Consider the following 21702-nt stretch of genomic DNA (forward strand, 5'->3'; position numbering starts at 1 on the left):
TTGTAATTTAATATCGTGTATAAAACAAAAATATCCAATGCATTACATTAGAGCAACAATTTTTAAGGTTTTGCATTTACAAAGTGAATACATAACACATGGGATTGCAGGTAATATCTTGAGATGCGTGGAAAAGTGGTTAGCAGATAGGAAGCAAAGAAGTGTAGAACTGGGTCTTTTTCTGATTTTCCAGTCAATGACTAGTGGGGTTCCACAGGGATCTGTCCTTGAGGTCATAAAAAGGCACTATATAAATGCAAGTCTTTTTTAACGTACAACATAATTATCAATAATTATCAATCTTTTCTAGGATAGGACCCAATTGTTCACATTATATACTAACGATTTGGAAGAAGGAGCTGAATGTATTATCTCCAAATTTGCAGTTGATACAAAGTTGGGTGGGAGGATGAGCTGTGAGGAGGACGCAGAGATGCTTCAGCATGATTTGGACAGGCCGAGTATGTGGCCATCTGCATGGCAGATGCAGTATAATGTGGATAAATATGAGGTTATCCACTTTAGTAGCAATAATAGGAAGACAGGTTATTACTTGAATGGTTGTAAATTGAGAGAGGGGGATAGTCAGCGAGACCTTGGTGTCCTCGTGCATCAGTTGCTGAAAGTAAGTGCGCAGGTACAGCAAGAAGGCAAAAGTTGGCCTTTATAGTGAGAGGATTTGAGTATAGAGATCGGGAGGTTTTACTGGAATTGTTTAGGGCGTTGGTGAACTCACACCTAGAGTATTGTGTGCAGTTTTGGTGTCCTTGCTTGAGGAAGGATGTCCTTGCTATCGAAGGAATACAGTGAAGATTTACCAGGCTGATTCCTAGGATGGCAGATCTCTCATATGAGGAGAGACTAAATCGGTTAGGATTATATTCACGAGAGTTTAGAAGCGTGAGAGGGGATCTCATAGAAACTTACAAAATTCTAACAGGGTTAGGCAGGGTAGCTTCAGAAAGAATGTTCCCAATGATGGGGGAGTCCAGAACTAGGAATCATAGTCTGAAGGTAAGGGGCAAACCTTGTAGAGCTAAGTTGAGGAGAAATTTGTTCACTGAGGATGGTGAATGTGTAGAATTCACTACCAGAGAATGTAGTTGAGGCCAAAACATTGTCTGGTTTCAAGAAGAAATTAGATGTGGCTCTGGGGGCTAAAGGGATCAAGGGATATGGGAGGAACGGGGGAATCAGGATACTCAGTTTAATGATCAGCCATGATCAAGGTGAATGGTGGAGCAGGCTCGAAGGGCTGAATGGCCTACTCCTGCTTCTATTTTTTGTGTTTCTGTATGTTTCAATAACACTTTAATATCACAAGAACATTTAGAAAAAAATGCTTTATGCTTTGTAAATTAACAATTTATTAAAATCATTGTTACACACACAATCACAAAAAATAAAACTTCTTCCAGTTATATGTAAAGCATTTCAGAAATAAAGCCAATGATAAGGCATTAATTAATTGGCACACACAACTGCTGTCCGGCAGATGGGGGTGATCTGTGATGTACAGACATGCCTTCATATTGCTTCTTCCTCCCTCTTGTGGTAGATCTAATGTGAGGATCTGGGTTCCTTTATCCCTCCATACAATCTCTCTGCCGTCAGCAGTGCTCACATAATTTAGAGATTGCTTCATCCTTCAACTGCAAATTATTCATCACCCTCCAACCCCCAAATATCTTGTACTTAGTAACACTTCTTATCAATGCCAACACATAGATTTACATAAATAATATGACACAGAACCAGACCAGTCTGCCCAGTAAATGTATGCTGACATTGAGGGTCTAAATGTATCTCCTTAGTGGTGAATAGAAGCATCACCACAGCCTAGAGTTTCAACCTAGAATACTTTGGTTGTGTATTCCAAATCCAATTCTCTTCCCACTCCTCGCGGTGCATTCAGGTAGACTTCTGTCTGTTTCCCCAGCTAGTTACTCCTGGAATAGGTCACTAGTCCATCACCATTGGCACCGCTCCGCATCAAGTATGACCGATCAGGAGTCTCTCTCACTCTTACTGCCAGTCATTGGCATGTTTGGTCGACATGCAAACTCTTTGGTCACGCTATGAATGCACCTTCCTTGGCCATCAAGTCCCGGGGTGGGAATTGAACCCAGAACTTCTGACTCAGAGACAGCGTCACTACCAACTGCGCCATAAGACCTTCTTTGGTTGTGTAGGGCTTAAGGCAAAGCACATGGTGAGATTGGCCCGCAGAATCTTCTGAAGACCGCTGTTTAAAAAAATAAGGGGTCATTCATTGAAGATAGAGATGAGGAGAACATTTTTCTGTGCTGAGTCTTCCTCAAAGGGCAGTGGAAGCAGAATCTTTGAATATATGTTAAGGCGGAGGTAGATAGATTCATGATTAATATGGGGGGGGGTGTGGATGGTGGTGGGTGAAAGGTTATTGGGATAGGCAGGAATGTGGGGGTAAGGTTACAATCAGATCAGCTACAATCTTACTGAACGGCAGAGCAGGCTCGAGAGGCCAAGTGGCCTATCCCTGCTTCTAACTTGTATGTTCACATGTATGTTCGTATGTGAAAGGTCAATAATGATACATAATTAAATATCTTTGGAGAACTGAAACATAAAAATGTCCAGACAAATAACAGAAAAGTACGTATGTGGCAGTTTTTGTTTCAGATTTATATATCTTTGAACATATTTAATGAAGGAGATTTCTTTATCTTCTGTCCTTTTAGAGTCACTCCCTTGCATGGCCTCTCCTAATGTGGCTATACGATCAATGCAGGAGTGTGTCCCCTCTAGAGGTTGCACTGCAGCAATTCCTTTGATAACACCCGTGACCTCTCCTGTCTGGAAGGAGAAGGGAAGGAGGCAAATGGGGCCACTGCCACTGACAGGTTCCCCCCAAGTCATTCCCCATCCTGATTCGGAAGGATATTGCCATTCCTTCACTTTCATTGGGTCAAACATCTTGGGACTCCCTCCCTAACAGCACTATGGATGCACCTACACCACATCAACTGCAGGGGTTCAAGAAGGTGGCTCACCAGCATCTTCTGCAGGGTAATTAGGAATGCGCAATAAATGCTGGCCTAGCCATATCCTGTGAACAAATAATAAAAAAGGAGAATTGATTGGGATGGCAACCCTCTAATCTCCCCCCTTGCATCCCTACACTTTTGGATTGCAGGCAATGTGGATCCCTTGACAATATGATGAATGGTGGGAAAATTCCCATTTTCCCAATTGTCTACACCTTGCCACTCTGCTATTTACTATTCAAAGCACGTAAATAAAATGGTTAGTCAACCAACTGCCCAAGAGAAGAATCCTCTCCTAATCTCTCGTAATGGGCTGCACGGTGGCACAATGGTTAACACTGGCAACTCACAGTGCAGGGACCTGGATTCGATTCCCAGCTTGGGTCATTGTCTGTGTGGAGTTTACACGTTCTCCCCGTATCTGCGTGGGTTTCCTCCGGGTGAACATGAGAACATAAGAAGTAGGAGCAGGAGTAGGCCATCTAGCCCTTCGCGCCTGCCCCGCCATTCAATAAGATCATGGCTGATCTGTCGTGGCTCAGTTCCACTTCCCCACTTTCTCCCCATAACCCGTAATTCCCTTGCCTACCAAAAACCTATCTACCCGTGTCTTAAATATATTTAGCGAGGTAGCCTCCACCACTTCAACGGGCAGAGAATTCCAGAGATTCACCACCCTTTGAGTGAAGAAGTTCCTCCTCAACTCAGTCCTAAACTGCAACCCCCCCACCCCGCCTTATCTTGAGGCTGTGCCCTCTAGTCCTGTTGTCCTTTCTGAGCGGGAAGAATCTGTCCACCTCTACCCTATCCATCCCTTTCATCATCTTATACGTCTCTATAAGATCCCCCCCGCCCCCCATCCTTCTAAACTCCAACGAGTACAGACCCAGTCTATTTAGTCTCTGTAGTGCTGGGTGCTGTAGCCTCTGTAGTCTCTGGGTGCTGTAGCTTCCCCCCACAGTCCAAAAGATGTGCTGGTTAGGGTGCATTAGCCATGCTAGATTCTCCCCCCCAGTGTACCCGAACAGGCGCCAGAGTGTGGCGACTGGTGGACTTTCACAGGAACTTCAATGCAGTGTTAAGGTGAGCTTACTTGTGACAGTAATAAATAAACTTATATAAAAATCTTATAATCTAATGAGGGTGATGGGAGGGTTGATGGGTGGGGATTTGAGAAGACACTGCGGGCAGCTTTGCTGGATTTGCAGCACATTTCACACGTCACGTGTCCCATCCTGCTCGCCTTCGTCTCCTGTGTGGAACAAGGTCTTGGCTGGCTTCAGGGGCTCCATGAATGCAGATTCCAGCTTCCGGCCCTGCTGTACGAACGACACGCTGATGAACAGCTTGCTGCTGGTAGAGCTGTACGAGGCATTGGATTCCTTCTTCTTCAGCCAGATTTTGACAAACGTCCGGAACCCTTGACCCACAAAAACGTAAAGCAGGGGATCAAAACAGCTGTTGGCCACTGCCAGACACAGGGTGGCCACGACGGACTTGCGGAGGATATATTCCAGGTCGCAGTCGGTGTGGTGGTGGACCAGAAAATGCAAGTGTACTGTTCTCTGGACGTGATAAGGTAGGAAGCAGAGGAGGAACACCCCCAGGACCAGCACAATCATGGCCACATCCCTCTTGACTCTCCGTGTCTGCCAGCCCCTTTGCATTAAGTGCTTTATCATCAGCGAGTAACAGACAAGAATGATCGCAAAGGGAGCGAGGAACCCAACAGTCAATGCAAAGTAGTTCATCTTCGCGATGCGGCTCCAGGAAACTGCCAACATGGGCTCAAAGCATTTGATCTTACCTTCAGAGTATCGGCTCCCTGCCAAAAGGAAGGGGGCGGCAGTCACGCACACAAACAGCCAGATGACGATGCACGCGATGATGCACCGTCGGAAAGTGAACACCCTTTGATGCTTCATGTAGTGTGCTATGGACAAATAGCGCGATATGCTGAGACAAGTCAGGAAGAAAATGCTGCAGTACATGCTGACGTAGAAGGTGTAGGTGGAGACCCTGCACAGGAAATCTCTGAACGGCCAGTCGCCCCCCCTCAGATAATAGACGATCCGCAAGGGAAGGCTGAGGACAAAGAGAAGGTCGGCGACAGCCAGGTTCATGAGGTAGACGGTGCTGGCGTTCCCACTCTTGGCGATGCGGTGGAACACAAACAGAGCCAATATATTGGAGAGGAAGCCGACAACAAACACAAAGCTATACACGATGGAGTAGACCATGTATTTGTACTGGTGATTATCCAGGCAGCGTGTTCGATTTGATTCGTTGGCGCTTGGAGAAATTGTGTGGAGGACTGCAGTGGTCAGCATCTTCTTCGCTCTGTCAAAAACATCAAGAGTTACATCGTCAGTCAGCAGCAGTGTGTGTGTGTGTGTGTGTATGTATATGTGTGTGTATGTGTGTATGTATGTGTGTGTGTATGTATGTATGTGTGTGTGTATGTGTGTGTATGTGTGTATGTATGTGTGTGTATGTGTGTGTGTATGTATGTATGTGTGTGTATGTGTGTGTGTATGTATGTATGTATGTGTGTGTATGTGTGTGTGTATGTATGTATGTGTGTGTGTATGTGTGTGTATGTATGTGTGTGTGAATGTATATGTATGTATATGTGTGTGTATGTATGTGTGTGTATGTGTGTGTGTATGTATGTATATATGTATATATATGTGTGTGTGTGCGCGTGTGTGTATGTGTGTGCATGTCAGCCACGTTCAGTCTCGGTGTCAGATCAGTAAGGGGCGTGATTTTCCCACCCCGCTAAGCTTGTTGATGTGGAGCTGGAGGTCAGAGGCTGGGCTGACCATCAGTGGTCGGGATTGGCGATGTCCGAAGTTTGGGGTGGGGGGGTGCGGGGGGGAGGGAAGGAGTCGGGCCCAGCAACCAGGAGGCTGGTGATCAGGGGAAGGGATATGTCAACTGATTTCCTGACATAGTGGGAGATCGACGCATACTCAAACGGCCACCTGAGCAGTCTATTGTCAGCCTCTCCAGTGGGTAAGGTCCTCCCCCCCACCCCCCCCACTGGTGTAAATCTCTGACCTTGTCTGTGTTGCACACAGTGCCGTAAAACTATCAAAACTTAGCTTGCTCAGATAATAGGCATGAAAGACTTGCTGTTGGGCACTTAGGATTTTTGGGTGGAAATTGTGCTTATGGTGTTGGGATCAACTCCGGAGGCATGAGCACCTAATCCAGGTCAGCCATTTCACTGAGGGAGTGCAGCGCTGGCCCATGTGCCATTCTCTGGAACAGGTGTTCAACCAAGAGCCCCCTCTGCTTTCTCAGGTGGGCACAAAGGATCCCACAGCACTATTTTGAACAGGAGAAGCCAGGAGTTCCCTCCTACCTATGTCCTGGCCATATTTTGTTTGACAAACAATTGCACTAAATCAGATTATGTTGTCATTATTTCATTTCTTTTTGAGGGACCTAGCTGTGTGCAATCCGGTTATCACATTTCCCACATGTAATGCCCCAACTCTGATTGGAATTGTGGGTTTTAATAAAAAGAAAAGAACATGGTCAGCACACGTAGATTCAAAATAACAGGAGCAGATTTATTGAAACACTGTTCTCTGCACTGCGCAGATCACAAACTGAAAGTATAACAGCAGCCTGTGGCAACATCCTAATCATAGAACATAGAACATAGAACATAGAACATTACAGCGCAGAACAGGCCCTTCGGCCCACGATGTTGCGCCGACCAGTTACAAAAACAATGACCCACTAGCCTATACCAATCCCTTTTCGTCCATAAACCTATCCAGAGATCTCTTAAACGCCCCCAAACTAGACGCATTTACAACTGCAGCAGGCAGGGCATTCCAATCCTTCACCACCCGCTGGGTAAAGAACCTACCCCTGACATCCGTCCTGTAGCTACCCCCCCTTAATTTAAAGCCATGCCCCCTCGTGCTAGCTTTCTCCATCCGAGGAAAAAGGCTATCACTATCCACCCTATCTAAACCTCTAATCATCTTATATGTTTCAATAAGATCCCCTCTTAGCCGCCTTCTTTCCAACGAAAACAACCCTAAATCCCTCAGTCTCTCCTCATAGGACCTCCCCACCATACCAGGCACCATCCTAGTAAACCTCCTCTGCACCCTCTCCAACGCCTCCACATCCTTCTTGTAATGCGGGGACCAGAACTGCACACAGTACTCCAAGTGCGGCCGCACTAGAGTAGTGTACAGTTGCAACATTACACTGCGACTCCTAAATTCAATCCCCCTACCAATAAACGCCAAGACACCGTACGCCTTCTTAACAACCTTATCTACTTGATTCCCAACTTTCAGGGATCTATGTACACACACACCTAGATCCCTCTGTTCATCCACACTATTCAAAGTCCTCCCGTTAGCCCTATACTCGACACATCTGTTGCTCCTACCAAAGTGAATTACCTCACACTTCTCCGCATTAAATTCCATCCGCCACCTCTCGGCCCAGCTCTGCAACCTATCTAAGTCTCCCTGCAGACTATGACACCCTTCCTCACAATCTACCACACCTCCAATTTTGGTGTCATCAGCAAATTTACTAATCCACCCAACTATACCCTCATCCAGATCATTAATAAAAATTACAAACAACAGTGGCCCCAAAACAGATCCCTGAGGCACACCACTCGTAACTGTACTCCATGATGAATATTTACCATCCACCACCACCCTCTGTCTCCTATCTGATAGCCAATTCCTGATCCAACTTCCTAGATTACCCACAATCCCATACATCTGCATTTTCTGCAGAAGCCTACCATGGTGAACCTTATCGAACGCCTTACTAAAATCCATGTATACCACGTCAACTGCCTTACCCCCATCCACCTCTTTGGTCACCTTCTCAAAAAACTCAATAAGGTTAGTAAGGCACGACCTACCCGCTACAAAACCATGTTGACTATTTCTAATCAATTCATTACACTCCAAATAACTATAAATCCTATCCCTAATAATTTTTTCTAAAACCTTGCCCACAACAGAAGTAAGACTCACCGGTCTATAATTCCCGGCAAAGTCTCTGTTCCCCTTCTTAAACAATGGGACAACATTCGCTATCCTCCAATCCTCCGGGACTACACCAGAGACCAATGACGACCTGAAGATCTGAGCCAGAGGCTCTGCAATCACCTCTCTAGCCTCCCAGAGAATCCTAGGGTAGATCCCATCCGGACCAGGGGACTTATCTATTTTCAGCCCCTCAAGAATTTCCAGCACATCCTCTTTATCAACCGTAATACTGTCTATTTTACACCCCTGCAACCCAATGTCCTCCTCAGCTATATTCATGTCCCCCTGCGTGAACACCGAAGAGAAATATTGGTTCAATACTTCTCCAATCTCCTCCGGTTCCACACACAACTTCCCCCTGCTGTCTGTAACTGGCCCTAATCTTGCCCTGACCAACCTTCTGTTCTTGACATACCTATAGAACGCCTTAGGATTCTCCTTAATCCTATCAGCCAAAGTCTTCTCATGTCCTCTTTTAGCCCTTCTCAACTCACTCTTCAACTCCCTCCTAGCCAATCTAAAGCTTTCTAGTGCACTATCTGAGCCCTCCAATCTCATCCTAACATAAGCCTCCTTTTTCTTTTTAACCATCGACTCAACTCTTTTAGTGCACCACGGTTCCCTAGATCTACCAAATCCACCATGCCTGACAGGGACATACCTATCAAGGACTCGCAGTAGCTGCTCCTTGAAAAAACTCCACATTTCAGACGTTCCCAGTCCCTGTAATCCCCTAATCCAATCCATGCTTCCTAATTCACTCCTGATAGCCTCATAATCGCCCTTACCCCAGCTAAAATTGCTGACCCGAGGTTCATGCCTATCTCTTCCCATCACATCACCATCTAATCACATGATTTGTTCTTAAAGCAATTTGCAACCCTTTCAAATATGTAACAATACATTGCAACAGTGACTGCACTTTAAAGGTGCCTGATTGGGATGGCCTATGAAATTCTATACAAACATAACTTATTAATTTTGTTTCATATTTTAAAGAAAGATAGACTTGTGTTCTCAGGCATATCAATGAATTAATTTTAATTAATTTTATTTGAAGAACAAAGCTGCACACAACACGGCAAGGAAGGTTTGTGCTGGCGAACAGAACTATTTACATTTCAGGCATTCCATATCAGGATCAAACAGGGTCAAGAAAAGGGATAACGTGAAGCCTCCTTCACTATGTAGTAACAACACGCTTTATCCCAAGTATGCCATTACGAGAGGGGTACCACAAGGAGCAGTGCTGGCGCATGATCTACATAAATAATTTACTTGTGGGAACCAACTGTAATGTTTCCAGAATTTATGGAATGCACAAAATTAGGTGCCAATGTTTGATTTCTAATAAGGATACAAGGGCACTTGAACAGACTAAACGTTTAAGCAAAAACTTGGCAGGTGGAATATGTAAGCTATCCACTTTGATAGAAAAAGACAGAGATGCACAGTCTTTCTGAAATAGTGAGATGTTGGGAAGTTTTGATGTTTAAAGGGACCTGGGTGGCCTTGTTCATGAGTCACTAAAAGCTACACCATGAGACTATAAGACATAAGAGCACAATTAGGCCTTTTAGCCTATTGGGTCTGCTCTGCCATTCAATCATGGCTGATACGGTTCCCATCTCCATTCTCTTCCCTTCTCTCCATAACCCCTTATTGATCAAGAATGTAACTATCCCTGTCTTAAAGACACTCAATGACCGGGCCTCCGACGTCCTCTGTGGCAATGAATTCCACAGATTCAGCAATCTCTGGCTGAAGAAATTCCTCCTTATCTCAGTTTTAAAGGAGTCATAGAGGTTTACAGCACGGGAACAGGCCCTTCGGCCCAACTTGTCCATGCTGCCCTTTTTTTTCAAAACTCTAAGCTAATCCTAATTGCCCGCATTTGTCCCATATCCCTCTATATGCATCTTACCCATGTAATTATCTAAATGCTTTTTAAAAGATAGAATTGTACCCGCTTCTACTACTACCTCTGGCAGCTTGCTCCAGACACTCACCACCCTCTGTTAAAAACATTGCCCCTCTGGACACTTTTGTATCTCTCCCTTCTCACCTTAAACCTATACCCTCTAGTTTTAGATTCCCCTACTTTTGGGAAAAGGTATTGACTATCTATTTTGTCTATACTGCTCATCATTTTATAGACCTCTGTAAGATCACCCCTCAGCCTCCTACGCTCCAGAGCAAAAAGGTCCCAGCCTATTCAGCCTCTCCTTATAACTCAATCTATCAAGTCCCAGTAGCATCCTAGTAAATCTTTTCTGCACTCTTTCTAGCTTAGTAATATCCTTTCTATAATAGGGTGACTGGAATTGCACAGTGTTCCAAATGTGGCCTTACCAATGTCTTGTACAACTTCAACAAGACATTCCAACTCCTGTAATCAATATTCTGACCGATGAAACCAAGCATGCTGAATGCCTTCTTCACCACTCTGTCCACCTCTGACTCCACTTTCAAGGAGCTATGAACATGTACCCCTAGATCTCTTTCTTCTGTAACTCTCCCCAATGCCCTACCATCAACTGAGTAACTCCTGTCCTGGTTCAATCTATCAAAATGCATCATATCGCATTTGTCTAAATTAAACTCCATCTGCATTCGTCAGCCCTTCACTCTGAGGTTGTGCCCTCGCGTTCTTGTCTCTCCCATCCACTCTAAGCCTCTCAATATTCTGTAAACTTCAATTAGATCTCCCCTCATCCTGCTAAACTCCATCGAATACAGACCCAGACTCCTCAACCGCTCCTCACATGACAAACCCTTCATTCCTGAGATCATTCTCGTGAATCTCCTCTGCACCCCCTCCAAGGTCAGCACGTCCTTCCTTAGGTATGGGGCCCAAAACTGTTCACAATATTCCAAATGGGATCTGACCAGATTTTTATACAGTCTAAGCAGTACATAAGAACATAAGAACATAAGAAATAGGAGCAGGAATAGGCCATCTAGCCCTTCGAGCCTGCCCCGCCGTTCAATAAGATCATGGCTGATCTGTCGTGGCTCAGTTCCACATTCCCGCCCTCTCCCCATAACCCTTAATCCCCTCGCTTATCAAAAACCCATCAACCCGCGTCTTAAATATATTTAGCGAGGCAGCCTCCATCACTTCAACGGGCAGAGAATTCCAGAGATTCACCACCCTTTGAGTGAAGAAGTTCCTCCTCAACTCCGTTCTAAACTGCCCCCTCTTTATCTTGAGGCTGTGCCCCCTAGTCCTACTGTCCTTTCTGAGCGGGACGAGTCTCTCCACCTCTATCCTATCCATCCCATTCATCATCTTATATGTCTCAATGAGATCTCCCCTCATTCTTCTAAACTCTAACGAGTACAAGCCTAGTTTATTCAGCCTCTCCTCATAGCTCAACCCCCTCAACTCCGGTATCAGCCTAGTAAACCTCCTCTGCACTCCCTCCAAGGCCAAAATATCCTTGCGTAAGTGCGGCGACCAAAACTGCACACAGTACTCCAGCTGCGGCCTCACCAATGCCCTATACAGCTGCAGCGAGACCTCCCTACTTTTATATTCAATCCCCCTCGCTATGAAGGCCAGCATCCCATTCGCCTTCCTGACCACCTGCTGCACCTGCAAGCTGGGTTTTTGCGACTCATGCACAAGGACCCCGAGGTCCCTCTGCACCGTCGCCTGCTGCAGTTTTTCTCCACGTAAGTAATAATCCTTCCTACCATTATTCCTACCAAAGTGGACCACCTCACACTTGCCAACATTAAATTCCATTTGCCAGTTCCTGACCCATTCGCCCAGCCTATCTAGATCCTTCTGCAGACTCTCCACACCCTCCGCGCAATTTGCCGTTCCACCAATCTTGGTGTTATCAGCAAATTTCGACACCATACACTCGCTTCCCTCCTCCAGATCATCTATATAAATGGTAAATTAGGCCCCAGCGCCGACCCCTGGGGCACTCCACTAGTCACCAACCGCCAATCCAAATAGCACCCATTAACCCCCACTCTCTGCCTCCTATTTGACAACCAATCCTCTATCCACGCTAACACCCTACCCCCAACTCCATGCCCCCTTACCTTCTGCAATAACCTCTTGTGAGGTACCTTGTCAAATGCCTTCTGAAAATCAAGAAAGACCACATCCACCGGCTCTCCTCTATCCACTGCCCTAGACACATCCTCATAGAACTCCAATAAATTTGTCAGACAATCCATGCTCTTGTATCCTAGCCCTCTAGAAATGAACACTAACATGGAATTTGCTTCCCCAGCTGCCAACTGAACCTGCAATGTTAACCTTGAGAGTCCTGAAGCAGGACTCCCAAGTCCCTTTGTGCTTCAGATCTCTGATGCCAACTTATTCCAATGTGCCTGTTGCCCTTGTCATGTGTTTGGCAGGTGCTAGTTGCTTTTTTAATACTTGAGCAGGACCTCAGGTGTATGAAACTTTCTGTTTCTCTCTGTCTTCTCTTCCTCCCTCAGCCAACATGTTCCTAAGAAGCCTAAATTGGTGCCAACTAACCATGGATCTCCTGACTTTCCATCCTTACTCCTGCGCCTCTCCTTTCTCCAGCTCTTTCTACTGCAGCTTATGGTCTTTAACTAGTTTTACCAATAGGAAGCAGTGGTGGTAATTCCAACAATGCGATCTAAGAGCTGATGTCAGAACCGGGTTGATATTAAGCAGTGGACAAAGCCATCTGTAAAGAATTCTTTGCTCTGTTTATCTATCAAAACAATTAGCCCATTGAACATGACTGGGTTCCAACAGCTGACAAGAATGCTCCACAGGACAACCTGCCCTGGTCCCACCACGCCAATGCTATAGTTAAGTAAGTCCACCAATGCTTCTGCTTTCTTAGGAGCCAAAGAAATTCAGCACGACCGCTATGACTCACACCAATTTTTAAAGATGCGCCATAGAAAGCCTTTCCGGATGTATCACATTTTGGTATGGCTGCTGCTCCGATACAAGAAAGTACAAAGGGTTGCGAACGAAGCCCAGTTCATCACTCAAACCATCCACTGACTCTGTCTACGCCTTTTGCTGTCTTGGGAAAAGCAGCCAGCATAAATCAAGGACCCCACGCACCCTGGGCATTCTCTCTTCCACCTCCTTACACTGGGAAAAAGATACTAAAGCCTGAGGACACACACCAACCCACTCAAGAACAGCTTCTTCCCTGCAGCCATCAGACTTTTGAATGGGCCTATCTTATATTAAGCTGATCCACAGGCTAACTGTAACTGTAACATTGTACTCTGCACCCTTTCCTTTCCTTCTCCCCTATGTACAGGATATTTTGTCTATATAGTGTGCCAGAAATAATACTTTTCACTGTATGTTAATACATGTGACAATAATAAATGAAATCCAACATAATACAGGTTAAAATTTCTTGCTGCTCATATTGTGATGTTAATAACTGTCCGGTAGGTCAGAACATGACAAAATACAGGATTCTGACACATTCTAGAATGGTGCAAAACACTGAGTTTCAGTGACGCTAGACAGTTCATCTGAGTTTCAATGTGAGAAACTATTTCTACTGTTGGGAGGACAGGATCTAAGATCATTGACAAGAGAACCACCGAGAGCTGAGGAGAATTTTCTTTACGCAGTGACTTCTAATGAGCTGGAATATGCTGCCTGAAAGGGTGACTGAAGCAAATTAAACAGCAGCTTACAAAATTTGAACAGTTAACACAAGCCGCATTATGGGGGAAGAGTAGGAGAAATGGGACTACTTGGGCAGATCTTTCAAAGGGCTAGCACAGGCACAATAGGTCAAATGTCCCCCTTTCAATGCTGAAAGATTAATTTATTCTAAAATTCTGCATCAAACATCAGCTCCTGAATGACAGGCAAACAAATTAAGTAGCAATCTCGGCTTAAAATGATAGTTCAAGAACAGTCCCATTAAACATTATTGTACTTTCCAAAACAACATAGAAGTTAGCACTCACATTTCAGGTGGTTTCCGGGTGAATTAATATGTTGGACATCTGCTAGCTAATGATCTGTCCTTCTTGAACCCGATTACAACTCTGTCAGAACATGTTGCACTGCTATTTATCTGACTAATATCAGTGTGGTCAACAGTGCAGTCTCCACCCACACAGCTTCCACAACACGCAGTTTCCAGGCAACACCATATCAGGGGTACCATATGGTCTGGGAAGTCAAGAAAAACGCATGGATTGTTAACAAAAAGCCACACACACACACACACACACGTGTGCAAAACTTGCCCCTCCATCCAGAAGCATAAACCGAACAACCAGTGTGAGCCAGACAGATAATTTTCTCTTCCAAAAGAAATTAAAGATATGTCACTGAGATTTTTATTTTGTTCCATTGGATATCAAGCAAGCTTTTCCTCAGAACCCATAAGCCACGATTAAAAAAAAAAGCAGCTTAATTTTGACCAAAAGATATCAGCAAAATAAAAAAGGGGGTGAGGTTCCAGACAAAGAGGACAGTCAGCGTAGATTTCACAATCGCTGCATCTGTGCAGTCTTTCTTTTCGCGATGTTTTCAAAATTGTTTTCATTCTTTTTTTACTGAAATAAGGAAGGTTAGATGGTGATGATTCTCACTGCTTTCCTGTACGTCGTTCAAGTTCTGCTTTCTAATTTCCCTTTGCCTTTCCTCTTTTTTTTTAAACAAAGGCATTGAATTCCTGGCACGAGAAGTGAGGGGCACATTTGATTTAAATATTATACATGACTCACTGTGTTGAATTCCTAACTCCACGAGATTTCAGCACAGAATTCTGCTCCGTCCCACCCCCTAACAGCCAATACTAAGGGAGTGCTGTGTCTTGTAGATAATAAGATAAACAGTTTGCTGCAAAAAAATACAAGCTTCTGTCTCAAAAAAGAGCATGGGCGTTCTTCTAGCTGACCAATAATCCTTAACCAACATCCACTAAAAACCAGCTTGTCAACTCATTAACACAATGAGACATTGCTGTGTACAAACTGGTGGCTGAATATCTTTCATTCCAACGATAGGAACATAGAAACTAAAAGCAGGAGGAGGCCATTTGGCTCTTCGAGCCTGCCCTGCCATTCATTTTGATCGTGGCTGATCATCGAATTGAATATCCTGATCTACCCCCGCTTCCTCCCTGATTTTGATTTGATTTGACTTATTATTGTCACTTGTATTAGCACAGGGTGAAAAGTATTGTTGCTTGCGCGCTATACAGACAAAACATACTATTCATAGAGAAGGAAACGAGATGGTGTAGAATGTAGTGGTACAATCATAGCTAGGGTGCAGAGAAAGATCAACTTAATGCAAGGTCAGTCCATTCAAAAGTCTGACAGCAGCAGGAAAGAAGCTGCTCTTGAGTTAGTTGGTACATGATGTCAGACTTTTGTACCTTTTTCGTGAAGGAAGGAGGTGGCAGGAATGCGCGAGTCCTTAATTATGCTGGCTACTTTGCTGAGGCAGCAGGAAGTGTGGACAGTCAATGGATGGGAGGCTGGTTTGCGTGATGGATTGGGCTACATTCACGACCTTTTGTAGTTTCTTGCAGTCTTCAGCAAAGCAGGAGGCATACCAAGCTGTGAGACAACGAGAAAGAATGCCTTCTAGGGTGCATCTGTGAAGAGTCGTAGCTGACATGCCATATTTCCTTAGTCTTCTGAGAAAGTAGAGGTGTTGGTGGGCTTTCTTAACTATAGTGTCGGCATGGGCGGACCAGGACAGGTTGTTGGTGATCTGGACAACTAAAGCTTGAAACTCTCGACCCTTTCTACATCATTCTCATTGAGGGAAACAGGGGCATGCTCTCCTTTACGCTTCCTGAAGTTGCTGACAATCTCCTTCATTTTGTTGATATTGAGGGAGAGATTATCGTTGCCACACCAGTTCACCAGATTCTCTATCTCATTTCTATACTCTGCTTGTCATTGTTTGAGATCCGACCCACTATGGTGGTGTCATCAGCAAACTTGAAAATCAAATTGGAGGGGAATTTGGCCACACAGTCATAGGAGTATAAGGAGTATAGTAGGGGGCTGAGAACATAACTTTGTGGGACACCGGTGTTGAGGATGATCGTGGAGGAGGTGTTGTTGCCCATCCTTATTGATTGTGGTCTGAGAGTTAGGAAGTTCAGGATCCAGTCGCAGAGGGAAGTGACAAACCTCAGGCCACAGAGTTTGGAGATGAGTTTCGTGGGAACAATAGTATTGAAGACTGAACTGTAGTCAATAAATAGGAGTCTAACATAGGTGTCCTTGTTATCTAGGTGTTCCAGGGTTGAGTGTAGGGCCAGGGAAATGGCATCTGCTGTGGAAGTGTTGTGGTGATCGGCAAACGGTAGTGGATCCTTTGGTCCTTTTAGTTCTAAGAGCTATGTGTAACTTCTTCTAGAAATCAGACAACATTTTGGCCTCAGCGGTATTCTGTGGTAGTGCATTCCACACACTCACAACCCTCTGAGTGAAGAAAATGCTCCTTAGCTCAGTCCCAAAAGGTTTACCCCTTATCCTCAAACTTTGACCCCTAGTTCTGAACTCCCCCACCATTGGGAACATTTTTCCTGAATCTACTCTGTCTAACCCTGTTAGAATTTTATAAGTTTCTCCTCTCCCTCTATGTGAGGTACCCTCTCACTCTTCTAAATTCTAATGAATATAATCCGAACCAATTTAATGTCTCCTCGTGTGACAGACTTGTAGCTACAAGTGCTTTTGAACATGAGGTCAGGAAAGTTATTGTATGAATGCAAGTCTTTCTTTAAATACAGTCATATGTAACCCCTGTCTCCTCCATAGTGTTAATACATCTATTTTAAACAACTTAGTTCCTTCGTATTAACAGGAAGTAGAAGGCTTTTAGTTGAACTTGTTAACTGTGCATTAGTAGCACTGGAAATAAATTTGCGACTCCATGTATAATTAAGATCCCAAAAATTAGAAATACTTAGTACATTCTGCCAAGTCTAAAGGCTGGCACAATAATTAGCACTGTTGCCTCACAGCGTCAGGGACCCGGTTCAATTCCGGCCTCGAGTGACTGTCTGTATGGAGTCTGCACATTCTCCTCGTGTCTGCGAGGGTTTCTTCCGGGTGCTCCAGCTTCTTCCCACACTCCAAAATTGTGCAGGTTAAAGTTGTTTTTTTATTTGTCACAAGTAAGACTCACATTATCACTGCAATGAAGTTACTGTGAAATTCCCCTAGTTACCACATTTCGGCACCTGTTCAGGTCAATCACGGCTTTCAGACTGTGGGAGGAAACCAGAGCATCCGGAGGAAGCCCACACAGACACAGGGAGAACGTGCAAACTCCACCCAAGCCTGGAATTGAATCCAGGTCTCTGGTGTGGTGAGGGAGCAGTGCTAACCATTGTGCCATTAGGTGGATTGGTGAGGTAAATATATGGGGTTATGAGATCGAGCCTGGGTAGAATGCTCTGTCGAAGGGTCAATGCAGACACAATGGGCAGAATAGCCTCCTGCTTCATTGTAGGAAATCTATGATTCTATTTCAATGCAGCAGAACAAAGTTGTAAAGGATAAAGTTTTCGACAATGTTAGGGAATATGTCTTCATGTTGAGGAGGTCATAGCTTTCTGGGACAGGTTGACAGGAAAGGAGAACTGGGGCTAATACACTGTAATATAATCCAGCCACACTGCAATAAGAAGGAAAGATATAGGTATGTGGAAAGTTGTGATTAACTATGTCAATGTGATTCCTTGATTGCAAACAAACTTATCAACTTAGTAAATGGAAATTAGTGAATATTAAAAAATAATGAACTCTCAGTTATTAACTGAAAGAATTATACTACAAATTTTCACAATTTCTACAAAATATTTTACTGTGTTAAACAAAGTATTTTGAGCTTAATAGTACATACAATAAACACTTATTCTTTAAGTCCAAAAGTCTCTGCAGCATACTCCTTGTTTTAACATTGTTTTCACCCAAATGTTCCCCTGTACTTTATAGTGCCTTGAGTGTTTGTCCACTTCTTCTGGGACAAAACCTGAGTCTGCCACAGCTCTCAGGAATTCATTTTGAATTCCCATGGTTCTCCTGATATTATCTGAGCTAAGAGATTTATTGGGGTTCTTCAACTAACACCTGGCTTGTTGATACATCAACCCTCTTTCAGCATCTCATGATTCTGGACACCCCAGATCAAGCATGGGTCTCATTGCTTTCTTGCCCAGCACTCCAAATCAGAAAACCCTCTTGATTTTTGATAACCCTTTCGTAACTGGTTTGCGGATTCTGGCAAATTTCTTTGTCTCCCTCCCAAAGCTGTCTCTAGGCTTCAATCTAACTGATGGCAGCTTTCTCTCTCTGTCTGTTTTCAGGTTGTCCCAATTCAAGATGTGAACTGCGTGTGCCGATGAGGAAATATACAGATAAACCTAAAACGAAAGGTTACCTCACTGCAGCGTATTCCTATAGAAATCCTTGGGCTGTCCTAAATCATGACTTCAAGCAGCAAGTGAGGTGACGTCTCCAGTGCTCACAGTGTAACAGATTTCTTTCTTATTCTTTTATGGGGTGGGGGTATCTTTGGCAGGGCCAGCAATTATTGTCCATGCCTAATTGTCCTTGAACCATTTCAGAGGGCATTTAAGAGTTAACCACATTGTTGTGACTTTGGACTGACATGTAGGCCAGACTAGGTAAGGACTGCAGATTTCCTTCCCTACACGACATTTGTGAACAGATTTTTTTTTCCCAACGATCAATGGTTTCATGGTCATTCGTGGATTCCAAATATTTTCATTGAATTCAAATTCTACCATCTGCTATGGCAGGATTTGAACCCGGTTCCCCAGAACATTAGCTGAGTTTCTGGATTAATAGTCTAGCAATAATACCACGAGACCATCACCCTCCTGTTGGTCATCATTAGACTTTTAATTCCCAATTTTTATTGAATTTTTATATTTCACCATCTGCCAAGGTGAGAATCGAACCCAGGTCCCAGAGCATTACCCTGAGTCATTGGATTAGTAGCTCAGTAACTTTAGCACGGTGCCATCGCTTCACCCTGAATTGGTTCCTAAAATTGGACCCGATTCTTGGATGGATGATAAATTACTGCCCCAATTACTCTATTGTTAAAGCACCCATATCAGCAGAGCATTCACCCACATTCTAGTTTTCAGACCATAGGTACTCAGTCATCTCTGAGATCTGACTGATTTTAGCTTGCAATCAGATGAAAGTTGACTTTGATGTTTGATCAAGTCTTTCTCTGAGGACAACCTCCAGCAGAAAGGTGGCCTCAGTCATCAAGGCTGACCTCTTGATGAGCATGACGAGATGTCACTTTCACTGGAGAACATATTGCTTCCTCATTGGCTACAGCTCATTTACCTCTGCCTCACTTGTTGATGAGTGAAGAAGGGGTACAACACTGAGCACAAGTCACGCACCCTGGTATCCATCTAGCCTTGGATTCACTGTGAGATGAGGTTCACACATCTGCTGATGCCAAGGCTCCCTGCACTGCCTCTTCCTCCTTCCAGGAGTGCTGAACATTTCACCTTGACCGAACATGACCAAGATACCATCGGTCCCCGCCTTCACGCACATCACGGGTATTTTGCCCATTATGTCGGCAAGCTGGCCAGTCAGGTAAACAATTGGCAGAATTTTCTGTCTGCCCTTCTCCCAAGACTGGAAATTCCACCCGGGGTCAATGGACCTTTGCATGGTCCTCCCCCCCACTAAGCGCAATGATTATCGTAGACAGGATTTCTCAGCCTTGCTAGGGTGAGATCATAAAATCCCACCGGAGGCCAAAGGAGATTTCTGTTCTGGGAACATCTCCTGCACTGATTCCAGGCTGGATAAGGCCATTCATAAGAACATAAGAACATAAGAAATAGGAGCAGGAGTAGGCCATCTAGCCCTTCGAGCCTGCCCCGCCATTCAACAAGATCATGGCTGATCTGAAGTGGATCAGTTCCACTTTCCCACTTTCTCCCCATAACCCTTAATTCCCTTGTCTAAGAGAAATCTATCTATCCGTGACTTAAATATATTCAGCAAGGTAGCCTCCACCACTTCAATGGGCAGAGAATTCCAGAGACTCACCACGCTTTGAGTGAAGAAGTTCCTCCTCAACTCCGTTCTAAACTGCTCCCCCACCCCTTTTTTTGAGGCTGTGCCCTCTTGTTCTGCTATCCTTTCTAAGCGGGAAGAATCTCCTTACCTCTACCCTATCTAGCCCCTTCATTATCTTGTATGTTTCTATAAGATCCCACCTCAGCCTTCTAAACTCTAACGAGTACAGACCCAGTCTATTCAATCTCTCCTCATAGGCTAACCCCCTCATCTCTGGTATCAGTCTAGTGAACCTTCTCTGCACTCCCTCCATGGCCAATATATCCTTTCACAAATGCGGTGACCAAAACTGCAAACAGTACTCCAATTGCGGCCTCACCAGTGTCCTGTACAGTTGCAGCAAGACCTCCCTACTTTTATATTCTATCCCTCTCGCTATAAAGGCCAACATTACTTTCGCTCAGCGAGTGTAAACTTCTGCCTGACTGAAGCTCGTAAGATAGCTACAAACTTGGACAGAGATGATGATGGCATCTCAGATGTCCTTCGGACAAAGGGGATAAGGCACCTGCTACAGGATAGTTTACTCATGTGAAATGTGTTTGGCCGTCCTATCTGCACTTCTGTTGCTGCGATTCCTACACATGCGTCTTGGACTGCCTTTGTAAAGAAGTTTTTATTCCCTACGTTTATTACTTTGGTCACGTGTTCACTTGAGAGTGCATTTTGATGTGTGGACACTGTTTACAAAAACGGTTGAGAACTTCAAGTTTTTAGGTGCCCAGATCACCAACAACCTGTCCCGGTGCCTCCACGCCGAGGCTATGGTCAAGAAAGCCCACAAACGCCTCGTCTTTCTCAGAAGACTAAAGAAATTTGGCATGTCCACAGGGACTCTCACCAACTTTTCCAGATGCACCATAGAAAGCATTCTTTTCAGGTGTGTCACAGCTTGGTACGGCTCCTGCTCTGACCAAGACCGCAGGAAACTACAAAGTGTTGTTAACATAATCCATCACACAAATCAGCCCCCCATCCATTAACTCCGTCTATACCTCCTGCTGCCTCAGCAAAGCAGCCAACATAATGAAGGACTCCACACACCTAGGACATTCTCTCTTCCACCTTCTCCTGTCGGGAAAATGATACGAAAGTTGGAGATCATGTACCAACCGGCTCAAGAACAGCTTCTTCCCTACTGCCATCAGACTTTTCAATGCACATACCATATATTAAGCTGATGTTTCTCTGCTCTCTAATGATGAGTGTTATGTTTTTCACCCTCTTCCTTCTTTCTACCTTATGTGTACTCTATGAATGGTATGTTTTGTCAGTACAGCGTGCAAGAAACAATAATTTTCACTGTATCCCAAGACATGGAGTCAAAGAATTGTAAAGGTTTTCAGCATGGAAACAGGCCCTTCAGCCCAACTTGTCCATGCTGCCCTTTTTTAACTACTAAGCTAGTCCCAATTGGCCACATTTGGCCCATATCCCTCTATACCCATCTTACCAATGTAACTGTCTAAACGCTTCTCAAAAAACAAAATTGTACCCATCTCTACTACTAGCTCTGGCAGCTTGTTCCA

At 44.5% G+C, this 21702-nt stretch overlaps 1 protein-coding gene across 2 annotated transcripts in view; it reads right to left on the reverse strand.

The window, feature by feature from the left end:
• Positions 1-3925: 3925 nt before the first annotated feature.
• Positions 3926-21702, reverse strand: part of LOC145341554 (cysteinyl leukotriene receptor 1-like) — a 38262-nt gene continuing 20485 nt past the window's right edge. The window contains exons 2-3 of one of the 2 annotated variants that reach the window (XM_080186530.1): positions 14021-14228; positions 3926-5366 (exon numbers count right to left, since the gene is read on the reverse strand). In XM_080186530.1, the coding sequence (XP_080042656.1) occupies positions 4241-5356 (1116 nt within the window). In that variant the 5' untranslated portion in view covers positions 5357-5366; positions 14021-14228 and the 3' untranslated portion in view covers positions 3926-4240. The remainder of the gene's footprint in view (positions 5367-14020; positions 14229-21702) is intronic. The other variant, XM_080186531.1, reaches the window with a different exon arrangement.

Source organism: Carcharhinus amblyrhynchos, chromosome 3 (genome assembly GCF_965287045.1).
Source record: "Carcharhinus amblyrhynchos chromosome 3, sCarAmb.v2.hapA, whole genome shotgun sequence".
In the NCBI taxonomy this organism is placed as follows: domain Eukaryota; kingdom Metazoa; phylum Chordata; class Chondrichthyes; order Carcharhiniformes; family Carcharhinidae; genus Carcharhinus; species Carcharhinus amblyrhynchos.